Source organism: Pseudochaenichthys georgianus, chromosome 23 (genome assembly GCF_902827115.2).
Source record: "Pseudochaenichthys georgianus chromosome 23, fPseGeo1.2, whole genome shotgun sequence".
NCBI classification, from domain to species: Eukaryota; Metazoa; Chordata; class Actinopteri; order Perciformes; family Channichthyidae; genus Pseudochaenichthys; species Pseudochaenichthys georgianus.
The window spans coordinates 17,669,013-17,689,253 of record NC_047525.1 but is presented as its reverse complement, the minus strand read 5'-3'; the positions used below and the strand labels follow the sequence as shown (position 1 = coordinate 17,689,253).

Here is a 20,241-nt window from a genome sequence, read left to right as displayed (position 1 = left end):
GTTAGAAGGCGATTATTTCACTACAAAAGCCAACAACTCCTTTTTTCAATCTATATGGGAATGAAAGCATTGTATTAATATGAAAATTAAAATGTGCAATGAATGCATGGAGTCTTCCCTCATGAACAGAAACCTTGAATTCTAAATGTACAGAAGATATACTTAAAACAACTAAATAATAATTTTAAAAAATGGTTCACGAGCAGAATTTAACAGTTATTCTCATGTGTGTGTCTGTGAGCACAGTTCAACTGAAAAAGAGCACGTTCTGGGATTTTTCCACAGAAATCCAAAAGGTAATAAATCTGAGCATATAGTTTGGGATTCTTTTATGTTTATTAGGTAAGAAAAACAAAACTAATCATTGCACTGAGTGTGTGCTGGTGTGCAGCTTCATGATGCGGCTGCTATGGTGACGACCTCTGGTCTCCCGCTGCTCTGTTCTACACAGGACACATGGACGGAGCCGTCCCTGCAACAAACACAAATCATATTATTATTATATCATACAAACAATCTCGTCATGTGACCTGTGCTGTGATCGTGGGGGGGTGGATACCTTTTCATGGTTACCACGGTGTCGATGTCGTGTTTATCCTCTTTGGGCTGCAGGTTCCTCAAGACGATCTATACATTGTACACACAAGAAGATAAACTGTTTATTTCCATTCAGCGTTTTGCGCATTAAAAAATGTATGCAACAAAGAATAACAACTAGCTTACTAGGCTACAGGAAAACAAGATTGAACAATGCTGTGCTAACATGCTAACATAACTGAAATGCGAAACAGTGTCACAATTTGCCACTATTCCAACACGTTCTTAAGTGAAAAACAGGCAGTTTTAAACAAAATAAACTCCTATTGTCGACTTAAGAATGTATTTTTTTATACTTAAAATAGTGGCACTCTTCGCATTCCATACTCAATTTCTCAGACATATACAACAAACTAAACTAATAGCGCACATTTAAATGAACAATTTAAATGCATAGGCAAGGATAGCACCAACAAAACACCACAATTTAAATGCATAGCTCCTGCAGACTTCACTTCTGCACTGGTATACGTGCCGACCATGTACTGTAGACAATACGCTGACTTTGGATACGTAGCTCATACAACCCATCTTCAAACTGCTCCTTTGACATTCGATAGAGTGCCACAGTGACGCGTCCTACAACCCGGAAGTAAGTTAGCATTTTACCACTTCCGGTTCCTTCGACAAAAACCAATGCAATTTCTCCATAGGACTTTGGAAAATAGCTCGAAATAAGGTCTGTGGCTGACACAAATTGAAGAGACAGATCACGTTTTGTTCAGCCGGATAATATCCACATGTCTTCCCTACTTTTATAATTTTTTACGAAATAGATTTATGATTAGAAAATTATAAAAGTATTTATAGGTTTTAGGACGCGTCACTGTGGCACTCTATAGTGTTAGTGCCGTTTGTACCTTTGCTATTTTTTCTGGCTGCTCCTTGAGACTTCTCTGGTAAATCTCCAGACTCACGGAGGAGAGTTCCCCCCCTCCAGTCAGGACATGTTGTCTGCGGGCGGGGAGGGGAGTGCCCGATGGGAGCAGAACAGTGAACACCTCCGCTCCGGATTCATCCACCTCCTGCAACATCAAGCCGGAGATTAGTTAAATAGAGTACGATACAGAAATAGACATTTAAGATTTACGTTTATAGACAAAATCTATTCATATACCCTACATATGGTGTGTTTTTCATCGAACAGTGTACCTTCACTAGAATATCAGTGGCAGAAACGTCCACTGTGACAGTCTCTTCCTCGGGGGCGAGGCCTTCTTTGCCGACTAGTAAGCCCGCTTCCAGAGCCGCTCCCACAGCGATGACCTCATCAGGAGGCGCTGAGTTGAGCATCTCCACATCAGGAAACATGTCGCGGATCATCTGCTGGAGGCGAGGGATCCTGGCTGAGCCGCCGCAGATAACCACCTGAAATACATTTATAAATGATATTATCGAAAATTATTACTGAGGTATTTCAGGATTTCATGTGCTTGAAGTCACATGTATTAACTATAAAAATAAGGATCACTCTCATCCACACCATTCCTATAATAGAGAGATCTAGTGGAGACGTATTTTGTAGGCCGACCCGGGAGTAAGCATTGCAAGGGCTCACTCGATTAAAAGCCAATGGGATGTTTCCATTGGATTTTGGAAAATTGCAGATTAAAAGACCTGTTCGTTAAGGAGTATAATCGGCACATGTTAATACCACTTTAAATGTAGCGTAAACGCAATAGCCAGGAGGAGAAAGCTAACGTTAAAGGACTAAACTTGTCTTTTTATTCATTTTGTAGAGACCACGTTTACATCTCCCTAACCTTGTGTTAACCAGACTTCATTTCAGGCATCAAACCAAACACACTGGCCGTTTCTCAATCTCGAGGATTCTGGCTTCCAAGCCAATATTTCAAGGATGCTACGTCATGGAGTGCCGCCGAAGGACTGTTCCAATCTCCAGCATACTTGGAATTCCACAGAGGCCGCGTCCTTGGTTTGGGGGAAATTTCGAGGCTGCACATGGGTAGACTTCGCGTCCTTAAAATCCCCACAATGCTTTGCGCACGGACCAATTTCAAAAACCCTTGCGGAGAATGGCTGAACCGACGCAGCACACATTTAAATGTAAGTATAGTGGCGTAGAACATGTGTTGGTAAATATGTTACTTTGTTACATTTGTTTGTTATCACCAAAAATGTGTTCTGTGAAAGTAAAGCAAGTTCATAATTAGATAGACATCGTGAGGTATTTATTTTCGGTACAGTTTATTTTGAAACCGTTAAGAGATAGTGGCACACTTGTTAGCCTGTTCCATTCCTCTTTGTTTTCCGAAGCCGTGGCTTGGAAGCATACTTGCTTCGTTTCTGAAGGAAGTGACTTGGAAGTACGCGACTACCAAGCCAGCATCCTCGCGATTGAGAAACACCCACTGACTTTGAAACAATGGAACCGAAAGAGCCAAAACGCCTACTCCTGGATGTTGGGACTCTTTCCTGCACCACTCGGATGCAGTTTTTAAACCACAGCTCCTCAATGAAAACCCAAATGAATTCCCCTCACACTGTACCTGGTTAATGTCGCTGTTGGAGAGTCCCACCTTCTCCATCAGGGCTTTGATTGGCTGGATGCTCTTGTTGAAGAGTGACGCGCAGAGCAGCTCAAATCGAGCTCTGAGAAAACACCACAATGAGGTTATCGTCTTGGTTACGACTTTTTATCCACCCTGATTTTGTCCACATATTTCCCTTTGACACGTATTACTTATAATAAATCTGGCTAAACTCTAAATCTGCCCGTGAAGGAAAATATCATGATTCATGTTTTAACTAATCAGTTGTTTCTGGTACATTGATTCAGATGCAGCAGGCCATGGTGCCTTCATGTTCAGAAGTGTATATGCAGCAGTTTCTTGTTTTCAAGTATATTTCTTTCTTTAAACTTTTTTTATTAAAACTTAATTCCCGAGCAGATTACAATGTCTGTGCTCTCAATCTTGTATTTGTTTTGTCCTTTAAAAAAGGCCACCATAAAACATTTAAATGTAAACGGAAACTTTACAATGACAAAATATGTTTTAGAAAGGCTGGCATTTTATGTAAAATGTCAATTTTTTGTATTATTCTTCATACACTCTAAATCTGCAGCCTCTTTGGTCGCTGTAAGGTTTTGTGCTTCATCCTTGGTGTCTCTGTCATCTGCACGATGATGTGTTGTACGATGTTACGAACAGCTTTGTGTTCCCAGCTTACCGCGAGATGTTGCATTCAAAGTCGATGCCGTCGTGCAGGGAGTCCACAAAGCAGTTGGCTGTGCTCAGTGAGGAGAGATTGTGCTTGGCCATGTCTGCTCCAATCATCAGCTTCATCATCGCCCGAGTATTGTTGCTCAGATCGTGCTTGAAGGTGCTGCACGACAGACAAATAATACCAAGAGTCAAATATAAACAAGGCATATATACGGGACAAAACCAGATCTTGGGTCATAAAGGGAAACCAACACACAGGCAGGATTGATTAGAGGGCTGTTGTATGAGACGGCTTTAGCTTTGCCCAGCTGTACCTGGTAAACCGGCCACTCATTGTAAAATGATGCTTTTGCAGAGTATGACATCAATGTAAAGCTGCAACGACGCGCAGACTAAACCATCAGGTGGTCAACGTTCCTTTGGCAGCATTTAGACTTAATCTTACTCTTTAGACCAAAATGCTCACTATTTTTAGTATCAATTCAAGCCAATGTTTTCTCTTCTAATTTTGCCATTTAGTCTCGGTCTTAATCATGTGTCAAATGTTGTGTTTATTGATCATATGATATTAAATAATTCAGTCAATACTCTTGCTAAACCTATCATTTGGTCATTTTAGTCTTACCTATTTCTCAGATGATATTATCTGACGAATACACTAGTTAAGTTGGAATCAGTACACAATAAACAACAATAATGATTGTTAGTTGCAGCCCTATATAAATGTGTAACGCATGTTAGAGAACAGTAAGTTAGAGTAGGAGCAGCAGAAATCACAGTAGCTACCGTTTAAATTCGGCTGCCAGGTGCTGAGCCAAAACCTCAGTGATCTTTTCTCCTCCGATGCTGTGGTCAGTGAGGGTGTCCAGAACGCGGAACATTCCTCCGTTGACCTCCAGCACTGTCACACTCAGAGACGTCCCACCCAGCTTATACACCAGGACATGGCTGTGAACACAGTGCAGAACAATGTGAGGGCCAATCGACTGGAACGGATACATTATGTTCATAAAGAGTCCATTAAGTCCTCTACCTCTTTCCAGCAGAACAGTCCTGTCCAATGTTATATGCCAACAGAGCAGCAGCAGGCTCGTGGATCAGCCTCAGAACATGAAAGCCAGCAGCTTCAGCAGCCTCCCTGCACACAGCAAACATCGTGGTGGTCGTTATTAAAAAGGGTTCCTCACAACTAAACAGTACAGTTGTAGTCAAATGTCCTTTGGCCTACCTCAAAGCACGCTTCTGAGCATGTGCAAACTCGAAGGGCACGGTAATGACCGCCTCGTTGACATCAGAGCCCAGAGCTGACTGAGCCGTTTCTGTGAAGAACAAGAAGGAATGATTAAACAGCTTATTGTTTCTCTTTGAGCCATGTGTCTGTGTGTTTGCGACAAAATACCTTTCATTTTATGAAGGATGAGTTTTGCGACATCATGTGGAACCACATAAACTGGGCGATCTCCTGCTGTGATCTCATAATGAAGCTTGTCTTGTCTGTTGACCAGCTGAACAAAGAAATCACTGCTTTACTTGGACTGACAGTCTTTGTGGGCTCCAAACATGTTTTATAAAAGTAAAACAAAGAGACAAAACCAGCCAGCATGCATTTGGCTGAAGATTTAAGGATACACTATGAACAGCACTGAATAAAGGAATGTTAATAAAGGGCAGGACATCTTTGTTTTAAAGGGAATCCTTTCAGAAGTTTTGAAAAAACATCTACATACACAACATTAGGTGGATATGTTAACAAACTCACCTGACACTTGTTCTCTGTTTTGTGAGTTTGCGTCTCTGGATCATCAAAGCTGTCCATTAAGGGGAAAGAGAATATGTTATTGTTTGTTTTATATATTCTACACGTTTTCAAAGGTATAACTGTCTACTCATGTGCTTCTTGTAGTTTTAATATTTGCAAACAAGACACAATAAGAATGTCACCTTCTGCCCAGCACTTGTTTCACTTTGACAACTGTGTTGGCAGCGTTGCGGACCCGTCCTTGCTTTGCTGCAATGCCTACTATCTGCAGAAGATAAAAACAGAGCAATAAGATGACGACTTAAGTCAAAATGTGTGGTTCCTACAATCCACACTGTAATAATAATAATCTGGTAATGTGTTAGTCAACTAGAATTTCTTTAGTCGAGGACAGCCATACTGAAAAGAGCACAACAGTTCAACAATGATTACATAAACACTATGAACTGTATATTAAGTGACGTAAATTGAAGATAATATATGTGTTACCTGCTCAGTCTCTCTGTAGCCCACCACAGCTGGAGTCACTCTGTCTCCTGCATCATTAGCCACCACATCAGCACGCCCATCCTAAGAAACACACGCTCATCAGTGTATCAAACATTTATTTTTAGGTAAAAGACTATAAATGGAACTTAAGAAAATGTATCTTGCCCCCATTGTACAGTACATACAACTAAATGTGTCTTTATGGAGGCCTTGGGGCGGGTACTGCCCGCTCATCACTACGCGCACAAGTGCGACCGCAGTTTTAATCAGTTTTACTATTGAGGGGAAAACTATTTAAGGACTTTGGATATTCTCCCAGATGTCTAAAACTGTGTTTTTAGACTAACTTTATCAGGCATGGAATGACTTCATTCATCGCGTGTGTATGTAAAGTGTTAGCATGTTAACAACCAGTGCTATTTCAGTTGAAATGTAGAGTTGTGATGAAATGTGTCACTATTTTGTGAACCAGAGATGGAAGGACAGCGTGGGAGAGGTCGGTAAGGTTAAACTGAGCGTAACTCACCTTAAATATCGCAACACAAGCGCAGGTATATCCGAAGTGAACTCCAATGGCAGCCATGTTGGAAGATGTGCAACACGCGTATGCGGCTCGTGTTCCGCTTCTAAAGGAACCACTTCCGGCAGAACCTTTTCAAAACAAAGCGTATAACTTTAAGAATAAGTTTAAAACCCATAAACAATTTAAATATAGGTAATAACTAGCTTATAAATTAAACTGTTTTGTTTCTTTTTTTAATGTCTCTGAGGGCAATGCATATCAAGTAGCCTATTGTGTGCCCAAATTCTAGAAATATACATGGCTAAGTGTACGGTTTAATGGCTCTTGAGGTAGCAACCGTAGCATGCATTATTATAGGACTATTTTTCAGTTTATAGGAAGTTTTACTGTTGGTATTATCTGTAAATATCATATTTCAGTCCAGTTTAAGACAATGTGATGACGTCAGTCCCGGTTTCTCTGGTGCTGCAGTTCAGCCGAGTAAGGGTTGTTGACTGGGACGCCATGATGAAGCTAATAATAACTCAAACGCTGTCATGGCGGTGCTGCCCTTCGTCTCTCTGCTGTTTATTACAGGGTTTACTTTTTCTGCGGCAGGCAACTGTGAAGGTTAGACAGCATGGTGTGAGCAGAAGTTATGTGTGACTACGGTTAACCAGTAGGCTTATTACACTGTGCTGATATCACCAACAGGTTATTTTTTGAGACGTCAACATCTCCCTATATATCTGCCGTGCATGTCTGGACAGATTGGGCAATACATACAAATATACTTTCTCGTGAGTTACTGCAATTCATGCAGTGACTGACATTATCTGCGCCTTTTACGCACCGCCTTCACTGTGTGTGTGCGTGTGCGCGTGCGTGTCCCCTTCCGACACCGGCATTTGTTTTCAAATGACCATGAACAGTAATTTACACACATAGATAACTCCATAGGTATGTGTATTCCCAAGTGAAAGAAATTCGTGTAATTTTAATCTCGATGTAGTGTTGTTTAGTCCTGTCGGAGTGCACCGGAACGAACGACATTATCATAATATCTTCTGAAAACAAATGCCCACAGACACACACACGCCCTAGGGACCGGACATCTTCTTCATAAAACTAATAATATGGCGTAATAATCGGGCAGTTCGATGTGTCTAACCATACGAAAGTATCTCGTGTGAACGAGATTGTAAGTGTATCCCACGAACCTTAAAGTTTAGGGGCTCCGTAAGTAGCTATGTGCTAAATTGCAAATATCAGACATTTTAACATTTCATTATGTCAGATAAAAAATGCGTGTTGTTGAAATATTGGAGTCAGGGAAGGGTCAGGTTTTTACAGAGGGGATTTTGAATATATGTTTGTATATCACTATCAATATAAAAATAGCAGCTATGTACAGACACACATTGTCAAAGTTAGTCAAATAAACACCTGAATGTGTATTTTGGATTATTTATTTACCCCTAGTCTGGAAGTAGACTGGATATGGAAGCACCAAACTCTCAAAAATGTACCGGTATATAAAAAACAAACATGCAGTTTGTCTGTAGTGTTTCCCCTTAATTGAAACACTCACAATACATTAGTTCCAATATACAGTACATAAGTATAAATATAGAGCTAAATGTTTTTTTGTCCACAAATAATCAGAATCGATTAGCAGCACGCTCACCCCATAATAATAATAATGAACTGGTGTGCAGTGTGTGTGGACTTTCTTTCCAGACTGTATGGCAGAATGACGTCGGCCCACAGAGAACTCACTCCTCCCCTGGTGGAGGAAGAGCTGATCCAGGCATGCACTGTCGCCCAGGGCAAGGAGGCGAGGCTGGTGAGAACACACACATGCACAGACTCCCATGTGAGCTGCAGAATTGACCAATATAAACCTATTTCTGAGGGTACTTGGCTGATCAAACGTGTGTTTATGTGCTGTCGTGTCCCAGTGTTACTATCTAGGAGCCACTATTGATGCAGCAACCCGTGTCACAGCATCGGTGTCTCGACCTCTGGCCTCTCACGTCCCCGTTGAGAAGATCTGCCAGCGCCTCAGCAGCACAGACATGCAGATCTGTGAGCTCAGATATGGTAAAGTGTTATCAAATGCATAACAAACACTTACCATTCACTTGTGTGTGTTGGCACAATATAAAGCATGTTTCTGTGTCAGCAGACCCTCAAGTGAAGGATCTGAGCAGCGACGGGCTGAAAATAATGAAAGTCTTGGAGCTGAGGAACATTTTAGCTTCGTGGGGAGAAGAGTGTCGAGGCTGTCTGGAGAAACACGAGTTTGTCAGCCTCATCCAGGAGAAAGCACTGCTGCATGCTCACAGTACGGAACTGTGAATATCATTTGTTTCTTCTGCTCCTTTCCAAAATATCATCAGAAAAATCTAATTTAAGTGCATGATTTACTAATTTGTGCCACCAAATGACTTAATTTGTATGTTAATAGAGGAGACATACATCTTTTTGTGCTGATACAGTATGTACCGGTTTAAAGCAACCACAACAATAGCAGCGTGGTAGATAGAGTTTCATAAAATACTGCCCATCAGATGTTCCCAAAAACGTTTCAAGTGTCATCAAAAATGCAGTCTATGAAAAGAAGCTATCCGACGAAAAGTTCAATTGAATATCTAAACAGGAGGTTCACGTTCATACGTTTATGTAAATGGTGGGTAAAAAAAAATGCTCTAGTAGTTTCTTTTGACAACAATCACTTGCATATATTAAAAAGTGTTTTGTTACACTGTTTATTTCACGTCCCATCACATTGACTTATTCATTTCTCAAATTCCTAATGTAACATTTTCCTCACTTCTATTGCAATGATAGCTGATTACGTCTATGTTTTTCCATAAGATTTCAAACTGATTCAATGACAAAAAAAACATAATAAATTATTATTATAAGTATCATGTCGTCGCTTATTGCAGATATCACTCACCATAAAGGGTTCTGACTACAGAACTGACTGGCTGTCAATTAGAAGGTCAGCTATCCACTGTTAACTACCCAGAGATCCACTTACAATGAAAAGCCAAATAACTACATTTTTAGATATGATGTTGATGGTGTTCCTACTGGTGTTGAATTGGCTTGGCATGATCGATTTTACGACGGCAGCCAGGCTGCTTTCAGACATGTAAAAGGAAGTCCTCTCTTTACTGCAGTCCTGTTTCAGAGAACAGTTCCTCTGAGTGAATCAGCCCCTTGTTATAAAGACTCAGTTTGTTCCTCAGTCTCTCCTTGGCTGGGGTTTCCACTGCAGTAGAGTTACCTGAAACACACAACAAAGCTACGGATTACTTTTAATACAGACAATACATCTATGTATCTATGTATGTCATACATAGATACATAGATGTATTTTTATCCAAGGCTGTTTTTAATGTTCTTGGCAAGATGGCTGTCACACCCAGGTAAAGTATTTTGGGAATTTCCCATACAAGGTATGTATAAAGGAAGTAAACACAATCCTCTCGACATCACCCATTGGTTATTGGACTAGGCTGTCATTTTTGTCATTGCCATTTTGGTCTTTTGGAACCAGAAGTGGCCATATTTGGATGAGAGTGTGGGCTGGGGAGGAGCAAGGTTCATCACGTGGTAACATTTTGGATACTAGTTAGGCTGGCTGAACAACGTGTGGTAGCAACGCAGTGGTAGCGACCTAGTGGTTTGTCAATAACAAAGTAGCCACGCCCCAAATGCTTATTTTTGTTTATTTTATTCTAAATGGAACCATAATATACAAAATAACATCGAGCTGTAATGACGAATACTTGCAACTAGCCGTAGAGGACATAAAGTTATCAGAACAATTTGAGTTTAGCGTAATTTTCTCAGACTTCTATTCAATCAAACTTCATTTGCAACTAATGGAATCTCTCTCTGCTGGCCATATCAATAATGCAGGTTTAAAGCACTTCCCTATTGGCCTTACTTTTTTCCACCAGGAGGTTGCCGACCATTATAGATAATCAAATTTGATCATATGTTCGTTTGGTTATCAAAAATGTAACAAATTCGGCATCTGTAATGTGGGATTTTATCAAAACTTACTCTGAGGACTGTCAGTGTGGTTGGGGGTGAAGCCATTGGCCCTGCAGTCCTCACAGGGCAGACCGCCTGTCTCAGCAGGGCAGCTGCACTGTACAGGCCAGCTACTGTACAGGTCAGCCGACGCCTCACCAGAAGCCCCCCCCACGTCGCTCAGAAACGTCACCTCCGACTGGCTGTATTCATTGGGCCCTTCCTGTGTTAGAGAACCAGGGAGGCTGAGCTGCTCATCGTGCTCTACAGGTATGGAGGATAAAAGGCTCATCTCAGTTTTAAGGGGGTTTCCATCATCCAGGCTGTGGGGTTGGTCCGCAGGGGGGCAGCTAGGTGGAGGAAGTATCTTGCTCAATGCCAAAAGAACCTGAAGACAGTAAAGATTTATAGTATTTATCTCATCCACATTCACCTAAATGAAGGTTGGTAGTAATGGGTTGGGATATGTACTCAGATTACACAAAATAAGTCGTTTTTATTAAGATTTAAAAATATGTGCAATTAGATTATAGTAACATTGTCAGGGATTACTTGATAACATTTTAGTTTAGATATTTGAAATATGGCAATTTCCATACCCAAAGTTTCAGAATAAACAGAGAAACCAAGTTTATTTAAAAAAATGTTTTAAATGCAGTCCTGGAAAAACCTCTGGGATGTCTTCCCAATCTGACCAAATCCTGCTTTAATAACCCTAGCAGCATGAATAAGACCATGAAACACAGTGGAAAGCACTACAAGTAACCATGTAGCCCTTTGAGCTTAGACTATTTGGTTATTTAAACATTCCTAAAGCAAAGATTGATCCTTGATTACTCACAGTCTCCATGCTTGGTCTGCTGCGGTGTCGACTCGCCGTGCAGTCCAGGGCCAGATGCAGCAGGCCGAGGCCGATGTCAGTGGGCCACCGACCTGCCGCCACATCCAAAAACTGTAGACAAGAGTCCACACCACCGCTGTCCTCCACCTCCGTTACCAGCAGATCTCTCTGACATAGCAGACACAGAGAGCACGAGGTTACTGCATACTGCAAATAGTGACTATTGTAAGACATCAACCTGCATTTTGAGGGCTAAAGAACTCTGTAAACTTTCTATTCTACCTTCAGTGACTCACCAGTGGTTTTTGTTTAGGTACTTCCTCTTTTACCTTCCTTCCTGTTACGGTTTCCATTATAACCTGAAGGCATGCAAATGAGAATTAACGGCAATAAATCATAATGTTTCTATCAGAAATCATAATCCACTACAGTCACAACAAAGATATAATAATACAACAAAGGATGTCTATGTGACATCCTAATTTACATACAGGGTGAGAAAGTTTTGCTGAGCTTATATTATTTAGTTACAATCACCATCCCAAAGCTGAAAACATCCAAGCTAGAGGAGAGCTTGCCGTCTCGGATGTAGTCCTCAGAAAGGTATGCCAGGTTGCTGTGGGACTTCGTATCCAGAGTGATGGTACAGAGCTGATTGGATGAATTAGGACGGAGGCGGGCCAACCCGAAGTCAGACACCTTGGGCTGCAGGGTGTCATCCAAAAGTATGTTTGCACTGTGCATAAAACACATATGGACACTTTGTAAACTTTGTTAGATACCTGAGATAACATCTGTAGTTAATACCAGCTTAGGAGATGTTCACCTATTGTTCTAAGTCACAAAATAAGACGGTAAGGTACCCATACGAGGAGCCTTTACATCATCTTAAAAACCGTGACAAAAGATTGATTTGCCGAACATGGCGTGGTGACGTGAAGCCATGCGACTGTCATGTACAGTAGTTTGTTTATAGCATAACGTTAGCTACTTACTTTTGGAAATTGTATTTAGGCTTCAACTATTATAAAAGGGGTGTTAATATGTGAAGATTATCCTGCTGAACAAAATATGTAAGTATCATGAACGTGTGTTAGCCACAGATCTTATTTTCTGCAATATACCAAAATCCAATGGAAGAAACCCATTGGATTTGTGTTGAAGTCCCTGCAATGCTATCTATTCGGTCTATCTAAAAGAATATGTCAGCACTGCACCACTCTATTAGGGCCGTAACATCTCAGATTGTTTCTTTCTAAGCTTGAAGCAATTGGTCATCCTGTAAATGATATAATGTTCAGGTTGAGTGTTGCACATCGCAGTGACAATGCTTTTCTGAAGAGAACAGGACAGCCAGAATGTGGAGGCGCTGAGTGATCAGGAGGTGTACCTGGAGATGTTGCCACAGATCACCGGGCAAGGCTGGGCTGTATGGAGGTGATACAAGGCCTTTGCAGTTCCCTTAATGATGTTGAGACGCTCTTGCCAGGACAGAGGGGGCTCTCCATCCTGTACAGTGACAATACACAATATTAAATATAAAACAAAAATATGCTTTCAAGTAAATTAACAATAACTGTGGTTTGAGACTCTGTGGGTCTCAGTCCTCTTTTAGGCAGTCTGGGACGTGATTTTAAAAGCTAAAATGCCAATTAATCCATCTGCTGATCTTAAAATCTGTTCAATACATGTTCTTTGACTTTATCTGTATGAAGTAAGGTTTATAACCATTTAATGCAACCATGGATAGAATAGGAAAACAAAATAGAATTGGGAGGGATGAAACCCTCTTTAATGGTCACACATGCAGAGCACAGAGCACACACAGTGACATTTGGCCTCTGCATTTAATCTATCCTAGTACTAGGAACCACTGTTCAGGGCAGCTATTGTACAGCGCCCGGGGATACATGTTCACTTCCTGCTTTTGATTGTGAAACTGTTACCTAGAAACCTTTCTCTGGTTTTGTTACAGACATAAACACACTTGCTTGTGGACATACTGCAGTAGGCCAACAGATGTTGATAAGTAAAACCCATACCTGATGGTGTAATCTGTGGAAGAGTGATCCATTATGGAGGTAAGGAGAGAGCACACAGTAGCGGTCCTCATTAGAAACACAGCACAACAACTCTAGGATGTTTGGATGTTGGTACCTGTAACACATCAATTCATAAAAATAAACAACTCTCTATCAGATAAATAAAGGAAGGTCATTTGCGAGTTGTTACATACAAAAGATGAGTTTCCATTTCTTTTCTGAAGACATCCCAGAGGTTTTTCCAGGACTGCATTTTTACCTGAAGAAAGATTGATAAAGAATGCATGAAGGCCGGAATGGGTTGAACAGCAAGCAAGCACATCTCCCAAGATGTCAGAATCAATAATCACCTGTTTAAAAAGCTTAACTGCGATCATTTGATCTCCCATGTGTGCTCTGTAGATATCAGAGAAGTGGCCCTCTGCAATTCTCAAGTCAGGATGGAAATGTTTGGTTGCTTCTATGATGTCTTGGAAAGTCGCCTCTAGTGGGAAGGATCCCTTATAAGAGAAAATACAAAAAATTATCATTTATTTTCTTAATTCTCACAGGAAATACAGGCTGAAGGCTTAAAGGCACAACATGGAATTTTCTGCCAACAGGGTGTCTTAATCAAAACCGTAACAAAAGACAGAGTGATGGTGGCTTTGTGAAGTAGCGTGGGACCATGGGAGTTGTTGTTTGCTCCAACAGTGCTGTTATTGCAGTCGAGCTTCTGTTCAGGTGCATTTTTACAAGGATCTGGATTTTCCACAAAAATTAAACGGGTAAAAACACTGCAAATACCACTTAAAATGACCAAGCTCTAAAAGGTATATGGTAGCAAAGTGGCTAAAAGAGAGTACATTTATGACAGTTTATAGAACTTATGGAGCTTATGGAAAGACAAGTTCATGTTAAAAGGTTATTTACCATTTAAACAAGTGAACAAACAATTCTACCTTATCTTTAGATGCTGACATCGGCCCTTTGGAATCTGCTTGTTGATCGCTGCTGGGCAAAGGCGACTCTGAAATAGACATATTGCCCAAATAGGAAATGTAATATGTATTTCTTGATAACTGCATCAATATGGTTTGCTTATAATACATGCATCACCAACAGGAACTGCGAAAGGGCTTTCCATTTCCCCTTTTCGATGTTACTTCCCTCAAAAACTGATTAAGTCCCCTTAGGGATACACATCTTTGCATTGACAATAATTAAAGCTTAAAAAAGCCACCACAATATTTGCAACAACTACTGGAAATATAAAGCAGTGAAACCTATGATGTAACATAGTATCCTGCCCCATTGGCCCTGCATTAGGTAAGAAGGCTACAGATAGGGGCTTTTCAGGGTTTACCTCTCCTGTGGTATGTTATATAGGTTTTTGTGCATGTAAAAAAAAGTCTCCAAAGGCAAAGGAGTTTCTCTCCCTCACACTCCCCCAGTGCCTGAAACACCTCCATTAGACTCCTTTTATTCCTTCCATAACATAATGACATCGCTTTGTAACACTTGCACTTCTATTGGCTAGTGCTCCAACCTTTGCCTTTAATTGTTTGTAACTGACCTTGAGCTTGACTCGTGAAGAGCTGCAGGGCCCTGAGGTGTCCCATGTCTTTGAGCAGGTTGAGAAGGTCCTGCACTCGTGAATTCTCCTGAGCCCAGGACCACAACAGCTCTCTGGTGGGGCTCCGACCCGCCAACTCCGCTCGCTCCAACATGCGGACTTCTAACAAGCTGGGGACAATTTGGACAGCTGGGGACCCACAAAGAGGATGGGCATACAATATATCAAATCAAGCTCACAGAGGAATACTGTGTTTTTATAACAAATATGAATACAGGTTCATTCACCTTTACATATTACACAATTCTTAGTATTGTATAATAATATGCCACGTTGAAAAACAACCAAATGCTAGCATTTCTGAACTTCCTCATTATTATTTAAAGAATACAAAAACAAAGGCTCCTTTGTCAACATTGTTCAAAAAAAAAGATTGTTGTATTTCTTATTGATGATATATTTGCAGTGGTGTGACTAAGTACATTTACCCAAGTATCCTACCATGTACTACATGTACTACAAAATCTGCATAATGAGTACTTTTACTTTAGCTACTTAAGTACAGTTTGAAGCTAATACCTTCGTACTTTTACTTGAGAGAAGCCTTGAACATGCAATGCAAGGCTTTTCCTTGTAACAGAGTATTCCTACACTCTGGTACTTCTACCAAGAGTACATCTTCCACCCCTGTATTTTTGTGATAGACATTGCATTTGCATATCCAATAGTATAAAAAGTTACATTCAGAGAAAGTTTCCTGTTAATTACAAAAAGCCACGAGTTAATTGTTATCTTAGTGGCTGCCGCTGCGGTAGACTTGTATCTCCAAACTTTAACCACGAAAAAGTAGTTCCTCACCTAGTACACGCCACCCGAACCTGTCATCTCCGCTGTCCATGATTCTACAGAACATTTCGATGATAGCCGGGGAGACATCGTAAAGGAAGGTGGAGGGGTCCATGTGAAAAGCCGCACAGACAGGAGACACTGACACACTGCGAGGCTTCACTGTGGTTGCTCAAATACGGAAACTCCCTCCGCCCCGTTACGCAGACAACTAAAGGAGTCATTAGGCACTCAAAACATTAGGCGTCAAATTTCGCCATTCGATATTTCACCATAAACTGCCATTAGCATTGTTTACAACAAACTTTAGGCTATTCTATTATTGGTTTATTTGTAATATTTTAAGAACATAACTAAACACTCACGTGCCATCATTTATAGTATGCCTATGTGGAAACCTGTAGTTTCCTGGTGTTTTTAGAAGAAAACATACTTAATTCGGTCTCTAGGGGAGTTTTACTTTGTTGTTATAATGTAAGTTTAAATACACCTGCAAAAACAGGACCTATGTATGTTATGCCCGAAATAAAAAAAGGCACAAACACATTTCTCTGTGTATTTTCGCTTTAGTTTAATGTCAGTTATGGATTTGTCCTCTATAACTGACCAATTAAATTGTATTATAGGAAGAGATTGTGTGCCATTAATACTGGCAAATGATTACAGAACTCGATGAATTAAGAATGATGACCATTTTTATTAACCAACCATACTGTATAATACCCATTTACAGAGGCAATCAAACCACACAAACATGGAAAATAATAGGCTTATGTGTTGTGTTGTACTTAAGTAAAAACACACGCTGTCGTAAACTCAAGAAGCATTAATCACTACTTACTTCACAATATAAAAAGTGCACAAGATAATTAATTAGATAAGTATTTTTAATCCCTTACATATCAAGCATTCAACACACACAGGAAGGCATGGGCATGTATAATCATCAGTGTAAATAGTTTCCTCTGTGATCACGTCCCCTTTACCTTATTTATTGTTACTGTACAGCTTAGTAACATACTTAATTCCGATTGGTCAATTTGGATGTTCAGCGGTCTTCTCTTTCTATATAACAGACCATTGCTAAGGACGCTCTGAAGAAGAAAATGTTACCAGGCCTGAACAGTTACAAGGCAGAAAAACCTTGACAAGTGCTGCAGTCATTTTAAGTTATGTTGCTAATCACATAAAGTTATGTTTTAATCAATATGTTATGTCAAATTATTGATTGAATATGTAGCCATGTAATAAGAAGGATAATATGCAGCGAGCCGGTCATTTAGTGGTGATCCTTTTCACTTTAATGTAGGCTCGCTGCATATTATCCTTTACATACTATCCATCAACGGACATGGCTTGCTGCTCCCTGATAAATCAACATTTAGTTAAAGGGGCTTCATTGCCATGTTGTATTTCTGATAAAAAAACGCAGCTGATTGCAGGCACAATATTTTCTCTCATTAGATGATGAAATCCAAGATTATAGATGAATCATTCCAATCTTCTTCATGTTGCTTCGCTTGGACTGAGCAGACCTGTGGTTATTAAACAAAGGATAGAAACAGTGTCACTCTGACATCAACTGCCCAAATGACTTGTTTATTAAGTTCAAAAATTAGAATTTTGAAACACTGAGAATCAATAAGGTACAAACCTGGAGCAAGGGGGCGCTTACATATCTGATACTGTAGAGAGAATAAAAAACATGTTGAGAACAAAATCAACATTTGAACTGCTCTATTTCTGAAACAGCTGACAAATTCTGTACTTGTGACATCTCATCCAGAAAACTGATATAGTGGTTTATATTCCTAAATTGTTTTATTTATTGTCAAGTTATGGATCTTAGAGCATGGTTGGTAACAGTAATATGATCCATGACAGTAAATGACATTGTTGAGAAACAGGAAATGTGGGGCGAAGAGCATTGCGATTTTATGTTACAACTTAAACCACTACGTCATAGGACCATATTTTTCAGGTAATTCTGCACTTTATTTTCTACTTTTAAGGTGATTTAAATGTTTATTTTCTTCCAGTACTAAGTACATATATTTTAAACTAAAACGTAGTGTTACTATATCCACTACACAATGTATTTCTGTAAGTCTTACATTTCTTTTGTCAATGTTTATTTAAAAAAGGGCAAGTGTTAGGCTAATCCTGACTGTATAAAAGGCTTTAAAAACAACAAAAACATAAATAGATTATTAATGTATTCATTTCAACTGTACATTTCAACTAATGTTCAATAATGTGATTCTGGTTTTAAGTGGTTGTGGCTCACATAAATGTTGCGCTATGCTGTAATTCATTGAACAAAAAGCAATAAACATGGACCTATTGCATGAAATCAAACAACAAAAATATATTTAATACATTTCTGTATTTTATGTAGTTGCTAATGTGTGAATCAGTAATTGTCTTTAAATGATTGTACCCACTCTGTAAACCTAATACTGTAATAAATGGAGGTGTATAGAGACTTACTCCAGGTGTATACCCTTGGGGATCCAAGATGAGTCACAACACAGGTGTACTTGTCATTTTGTGATGGGGTGAAAGGCACGTGCTTGGTTAGGTGGTAGTGCCAGTTCTCTTCGAAGGCCAGGTCAGTCTGTTTGGCTCCGAGGATCTCTTTTCCATTATTGAGCACTTTAATGGAGATTTCTGGTGGGTAGAAGCCCTTCACATGACAGATGAGGGTGTTGGGTTTCCCAATTATCCCTGGTCCTTTGCTGTACACCTGCACGTCAGGTGAAGCTACCAAAGAACAGAAAAACGTTCACACATATTCACACTGAAAAAACTGAACCGTTGACTTTAATGAACTGATTATGTCAACAAATGTCACATAACTATATTAGGTTAGTTGAAAGCAATGTTATTAAATTGAACCTATTTAAACGTAATGTTATTTCTTTCAACTAACCTAATACAGTTAGGTGGATCTGTTGACAAATTAAACCCAGAGCCTGTTTTTCAGGTTTCAGGCTCGAAAATGACATTCCCAGAACAAATGACCATATCTTCCCTTCTAAAAGGGTTAAATTAACCATTTTTTCTCTCAAAGTAATGATAAACCTGTGAGTTGGATGTAGAAAAGTCAGATTCAATATAGATGTTTTTTATTTTAAAGAAAATTCAGATTGAACATGGTAAAAAACTGTAAATTATAGTGTCGGTCCAAAAAATATGTTGTACTTATAGTGAAAACTAACCTTGGATGATGGGTTAGTAGACTAAAGGATTTAGGAATCCAAAGTACAGCATATAATAAGTACCCTATATCAAGATTGATGCAAAACAAGTGATATTTGACCTTTTTAGACAGATTTAGCAAAAAAACCCTCTTTTGGGGCCATTTGGGTGGATTTTCCATATCTCTGGCCCCCCTTGCTGGATTTTGACATGTGACATCTCTGTGTGCAGCTACGATAAGTAATAAGGGTACTTTTATCTTGAGTTCTGTGCCAATGTCCGTTAGCATTTTTCGCTAAGGGGTCATTTAGATACTTCTTATGAGACTTGTGTTTTGTTTTGGTAAACATGGTTTGTATCGTCAATTAGCTGAGATTATTTCCGTTATATAACATATAACACATGTATAACACATTAATAGGTACTTAAATATTAAGATCCCCTGAGACAGTGTTGTGAAAAAAAACAGGGTCCCCGACGGGGACCTTGGGGTTTAACAGGTTAATTAAAGTCAATTTGTCAGTGCAGGGAAAAAAACAAAGCTGCCAAAGACTAATGAATATTTCAAGGTCTATTCAACACATTCAAGTTTCTGCCCCCTTCGCAATAGTATTACATTCAAATGATGTGCTGTAGTATAATCAATTATGATTTCATTAGTTTGAAACCATGTGTTGGTGTGGTAGGCTTTGTTTTTCGTCTGGTCACTTAATCATTTAACATTACCTGGTAGGAGTGCCTTCGAAAAGATTATCCGGACCTTTAAATCCAATTACTCTGATATACTGCACTTCTCAAAGTGTTTGTGTATGAGAGCTTTTCCTTTGGCTCTTTTTTATCATTAAAGTAAATGAAGTAGGAAGTAAACAAAGCAGTTACATGTCATATATTGTGAGATCTGATGTCCTTTGTCCTTCTGCCATTTCCGTGAAATAACACGGCGCCATTTATAGGCCATCGGTACATAAAGTATCCCCGTATATTAAACTTACCATCTTTCGCTTTTGAAGGGAGGACAGAGAGCAGCCCGACGAGAACTGCGAGAAATATATTCATGATTTCACCTTCAGTTGGTTTCAGGAGGCCACTGAAGAGTTATTGTATATTTGTCTAAAATAAGAACCCCTCTCGAGTCAAAACCGAAAGTAAAAATGTGTGTGTTGAGTTC

At 39.7% G+C, this 20,241-nt stretch overlaps 4 protein-coding genes across 4 annotated transcripts; 1 reads left to right on the top strand and 3 right to left on the bottom strand.

Moving 5' to 3' along the window:
- Nucleotides 1-314: 314 nt before the first annotated feature.
- Nucleotides 315-6,668, bottom strand: hspa14 (heat shock protein 14). Its single transcript, XM_034074837.2, has 14 exons — nucleotides 6,560-6,668; nucleotides 6,034-6,114; nucleotides 5,727-5,809; nucleotides 5,545-5,593; nucleotides 5,185-5,290; nucleotides 5,014-5,104; nucleotides 4,819-4,923; nucleotides 4,572-4,733; nucleotides 3,790-3,945; nucleotides 3,108-3,210; nucleotides 1,750-1,965; nucleotides 1,458-1,622; nucleotides 560-627; nucleotides 315-472 (listed from the first exon to the last, which is right to left on the bottom strand). Exons 1-14 carry the CDS (start codon nucleotides 6,614-6,616, stop codon nucleotides 394-396), a joined length of 1,521 nt encoding a protein of 506 aa, XP_033930728.1. The 5' UTR covers nucleotides 6,617-6,668; the 3' UTR covers nucleotides 315-393.
- Nucleotides 6,669-7,064: 396 nt separating this feature from the next.
- cdnf (cerebral dopamine neurotrophic factor) lies at nucleotides 7,065-9,468 on the top strand. Its single transcript, XM_034074899.2, has 4 exons — nucleotides 7,065-7,165; nucleotides 8,254-8,381; nucleotides 8,497-8,638; nucleotides 8,724-9,468. The coding sequence occupies exons 1-4, from the start codon at nucleotides 7,093-7,095 to the stop codon at nucleotides 8,894-8,896; spliced, it is 516 nt and encodes a 171-aa protein (XP_033930790.1). The 5' UTR covers nucleotides 7,065-7,092; the 3' UTR covers nucleotides 8,897-9,468.
- Nucleotides 9,291-16,054, bottom strand: irak3 (interleukin-1 receptor-associated kinase 3). Its single transcript, XM_034074898.1, has 12 exons — nucleotides 15,885-16,054; nucleotides 15,027-15,215; nucleotides 14,413-14,480; nucleotides 13,822-13,971; nucleotides 13,666-13,730; nucleotides 13,472-13,586; nucleotides 12,820-12,938; nucleotides 11,967-12,165; nucleotides 11,726-11,788; nucleotides 11,430-11,597; nucleotides 10,619-10,976; nucleotides 9,291-9,833 (listed from the first exon to the last, which is right to left on the bottom strand). The coding sequence occupies exons 1-12, from the start codon at nucleotides 15,985-15,987 to the stop codon at nucleotides 9,718-9,720; spliced, it is 1,713 nt and encodes a 570-aa protein (XP_033930789.1). The 5' UTR covers nucleotides 15,988-16,054; the 3' UTR covers nucleotides 9,291-9,717.
- Nucleotides 16,055-16,549: 495 nt separating this feature from the next.
- LOC117439133 (beta-2-microglobulin-like) lies at nucleotides 16,550-20,241 on the bottom strand. Its single transcript, XM_034074889.2, has 4 exons — nucleotides 20,066-20,241; nucleotides 18,363-18,635; nucleotides 17,527-17,557; nucleotides 16,550-17,407 (listed from the first exon to the last, which is right to left on the bottom strand). The coding sequence occupies exons 1-3, from the start codon at nucleotides 20,127-20,129 to the stop codon at nucleotides 17,544-17,546; spliced, it is 351 nt and encodes a 116-aa protein (XP_033930780.1). The 5' UTR covers nucleotides 20,130-20,241; the 3' UTR covers nucleotides 16,550-17,407; nucleotides 17,527-17,543.

Excerpts from the sequence above, each read along its gene's own strand:
- hspa14 (XM_034074837.2), bottom strand. The coding sequence starts at position 6,616 with ATGGCTGCCATTGGAGTTCACTTCGGATATACCTGCGCTTGTGTTGCG. Across the intron at positions 5,810-6,033 it reads GCTACAGAGAGACTGAGCAG|ATAGTAGGCATTGCAGCAAA; the intron begins GTAACACATATA and ends TATCTTCTGCAG. Across the intron at positions 3,946-4,571 it reads CTGGCAGCCGAATTTAAACG|CACCTTCAAGCACGATCTGA; the intron begins GTAGCTACTGTG and ends TCTGTCGTGCAG.
- cdnf (XM_034074899.2), top strand. The coding sequence starts at position 7,093 with ATGGCGGTGCTGCCCTTCGTCTCTCTGCTGTTTATTACAGGGTTTACT. Across the intron at positions 7,166-8,253 it reads TGCGGCAGGCAACTGTGAAG|TGTGTGTGGACTTTCTTTCC; the intron begins GTTAGACAGCAT and ends ACTGGTGTGCAG. Across the intron at positions 8,382-8,496 it reads AGGGCAAGGAGGCGAGGCTG|TGTTACTATCTAGGAGCCAC; the intron begins GTGAGAACACAC and ends GTCGTGTCCCAG.
- irak3 (XM_034074898.1), bottom strand. The coding sequence starts at position 15,987 with ATGGACCCCTCCACCTTCCTTTACGATGTCTCCCCGGCTATCATCGAA. Across the intron at positions 14,481-15,026 it reads CTTCACGAGTCAAGCTCAAG|AGTCGCCTTTGCCCAGCAGC; the intron begins GTCAGTTACAAA and ends TGTCTATTTCAG. Across the intron at positions 9,834-10,618 it reads CCACACTGACAGTCCTCAGA|GTAACTCTACTGCAGTGGAA; the intron begins GTAAGTTTTGAT and ends TGTGTGTTTCAG.
- LOC117439133 (XM_034074889.2), bottom strand. The coding sequence starts at position 20,129 with ATGAATATATTTCTCGCAGTTCTCGTCGGGCTGCTCTCTGTCCTCCCT. Across the intron at positions 18,636-20,065 it reads CCCTTCAAAAGCGAAAGATG|CTTCACCTGACGTGCAGGTG; the intron begins GTAAGTTTAATA and ends GTTCTTTGGTAG.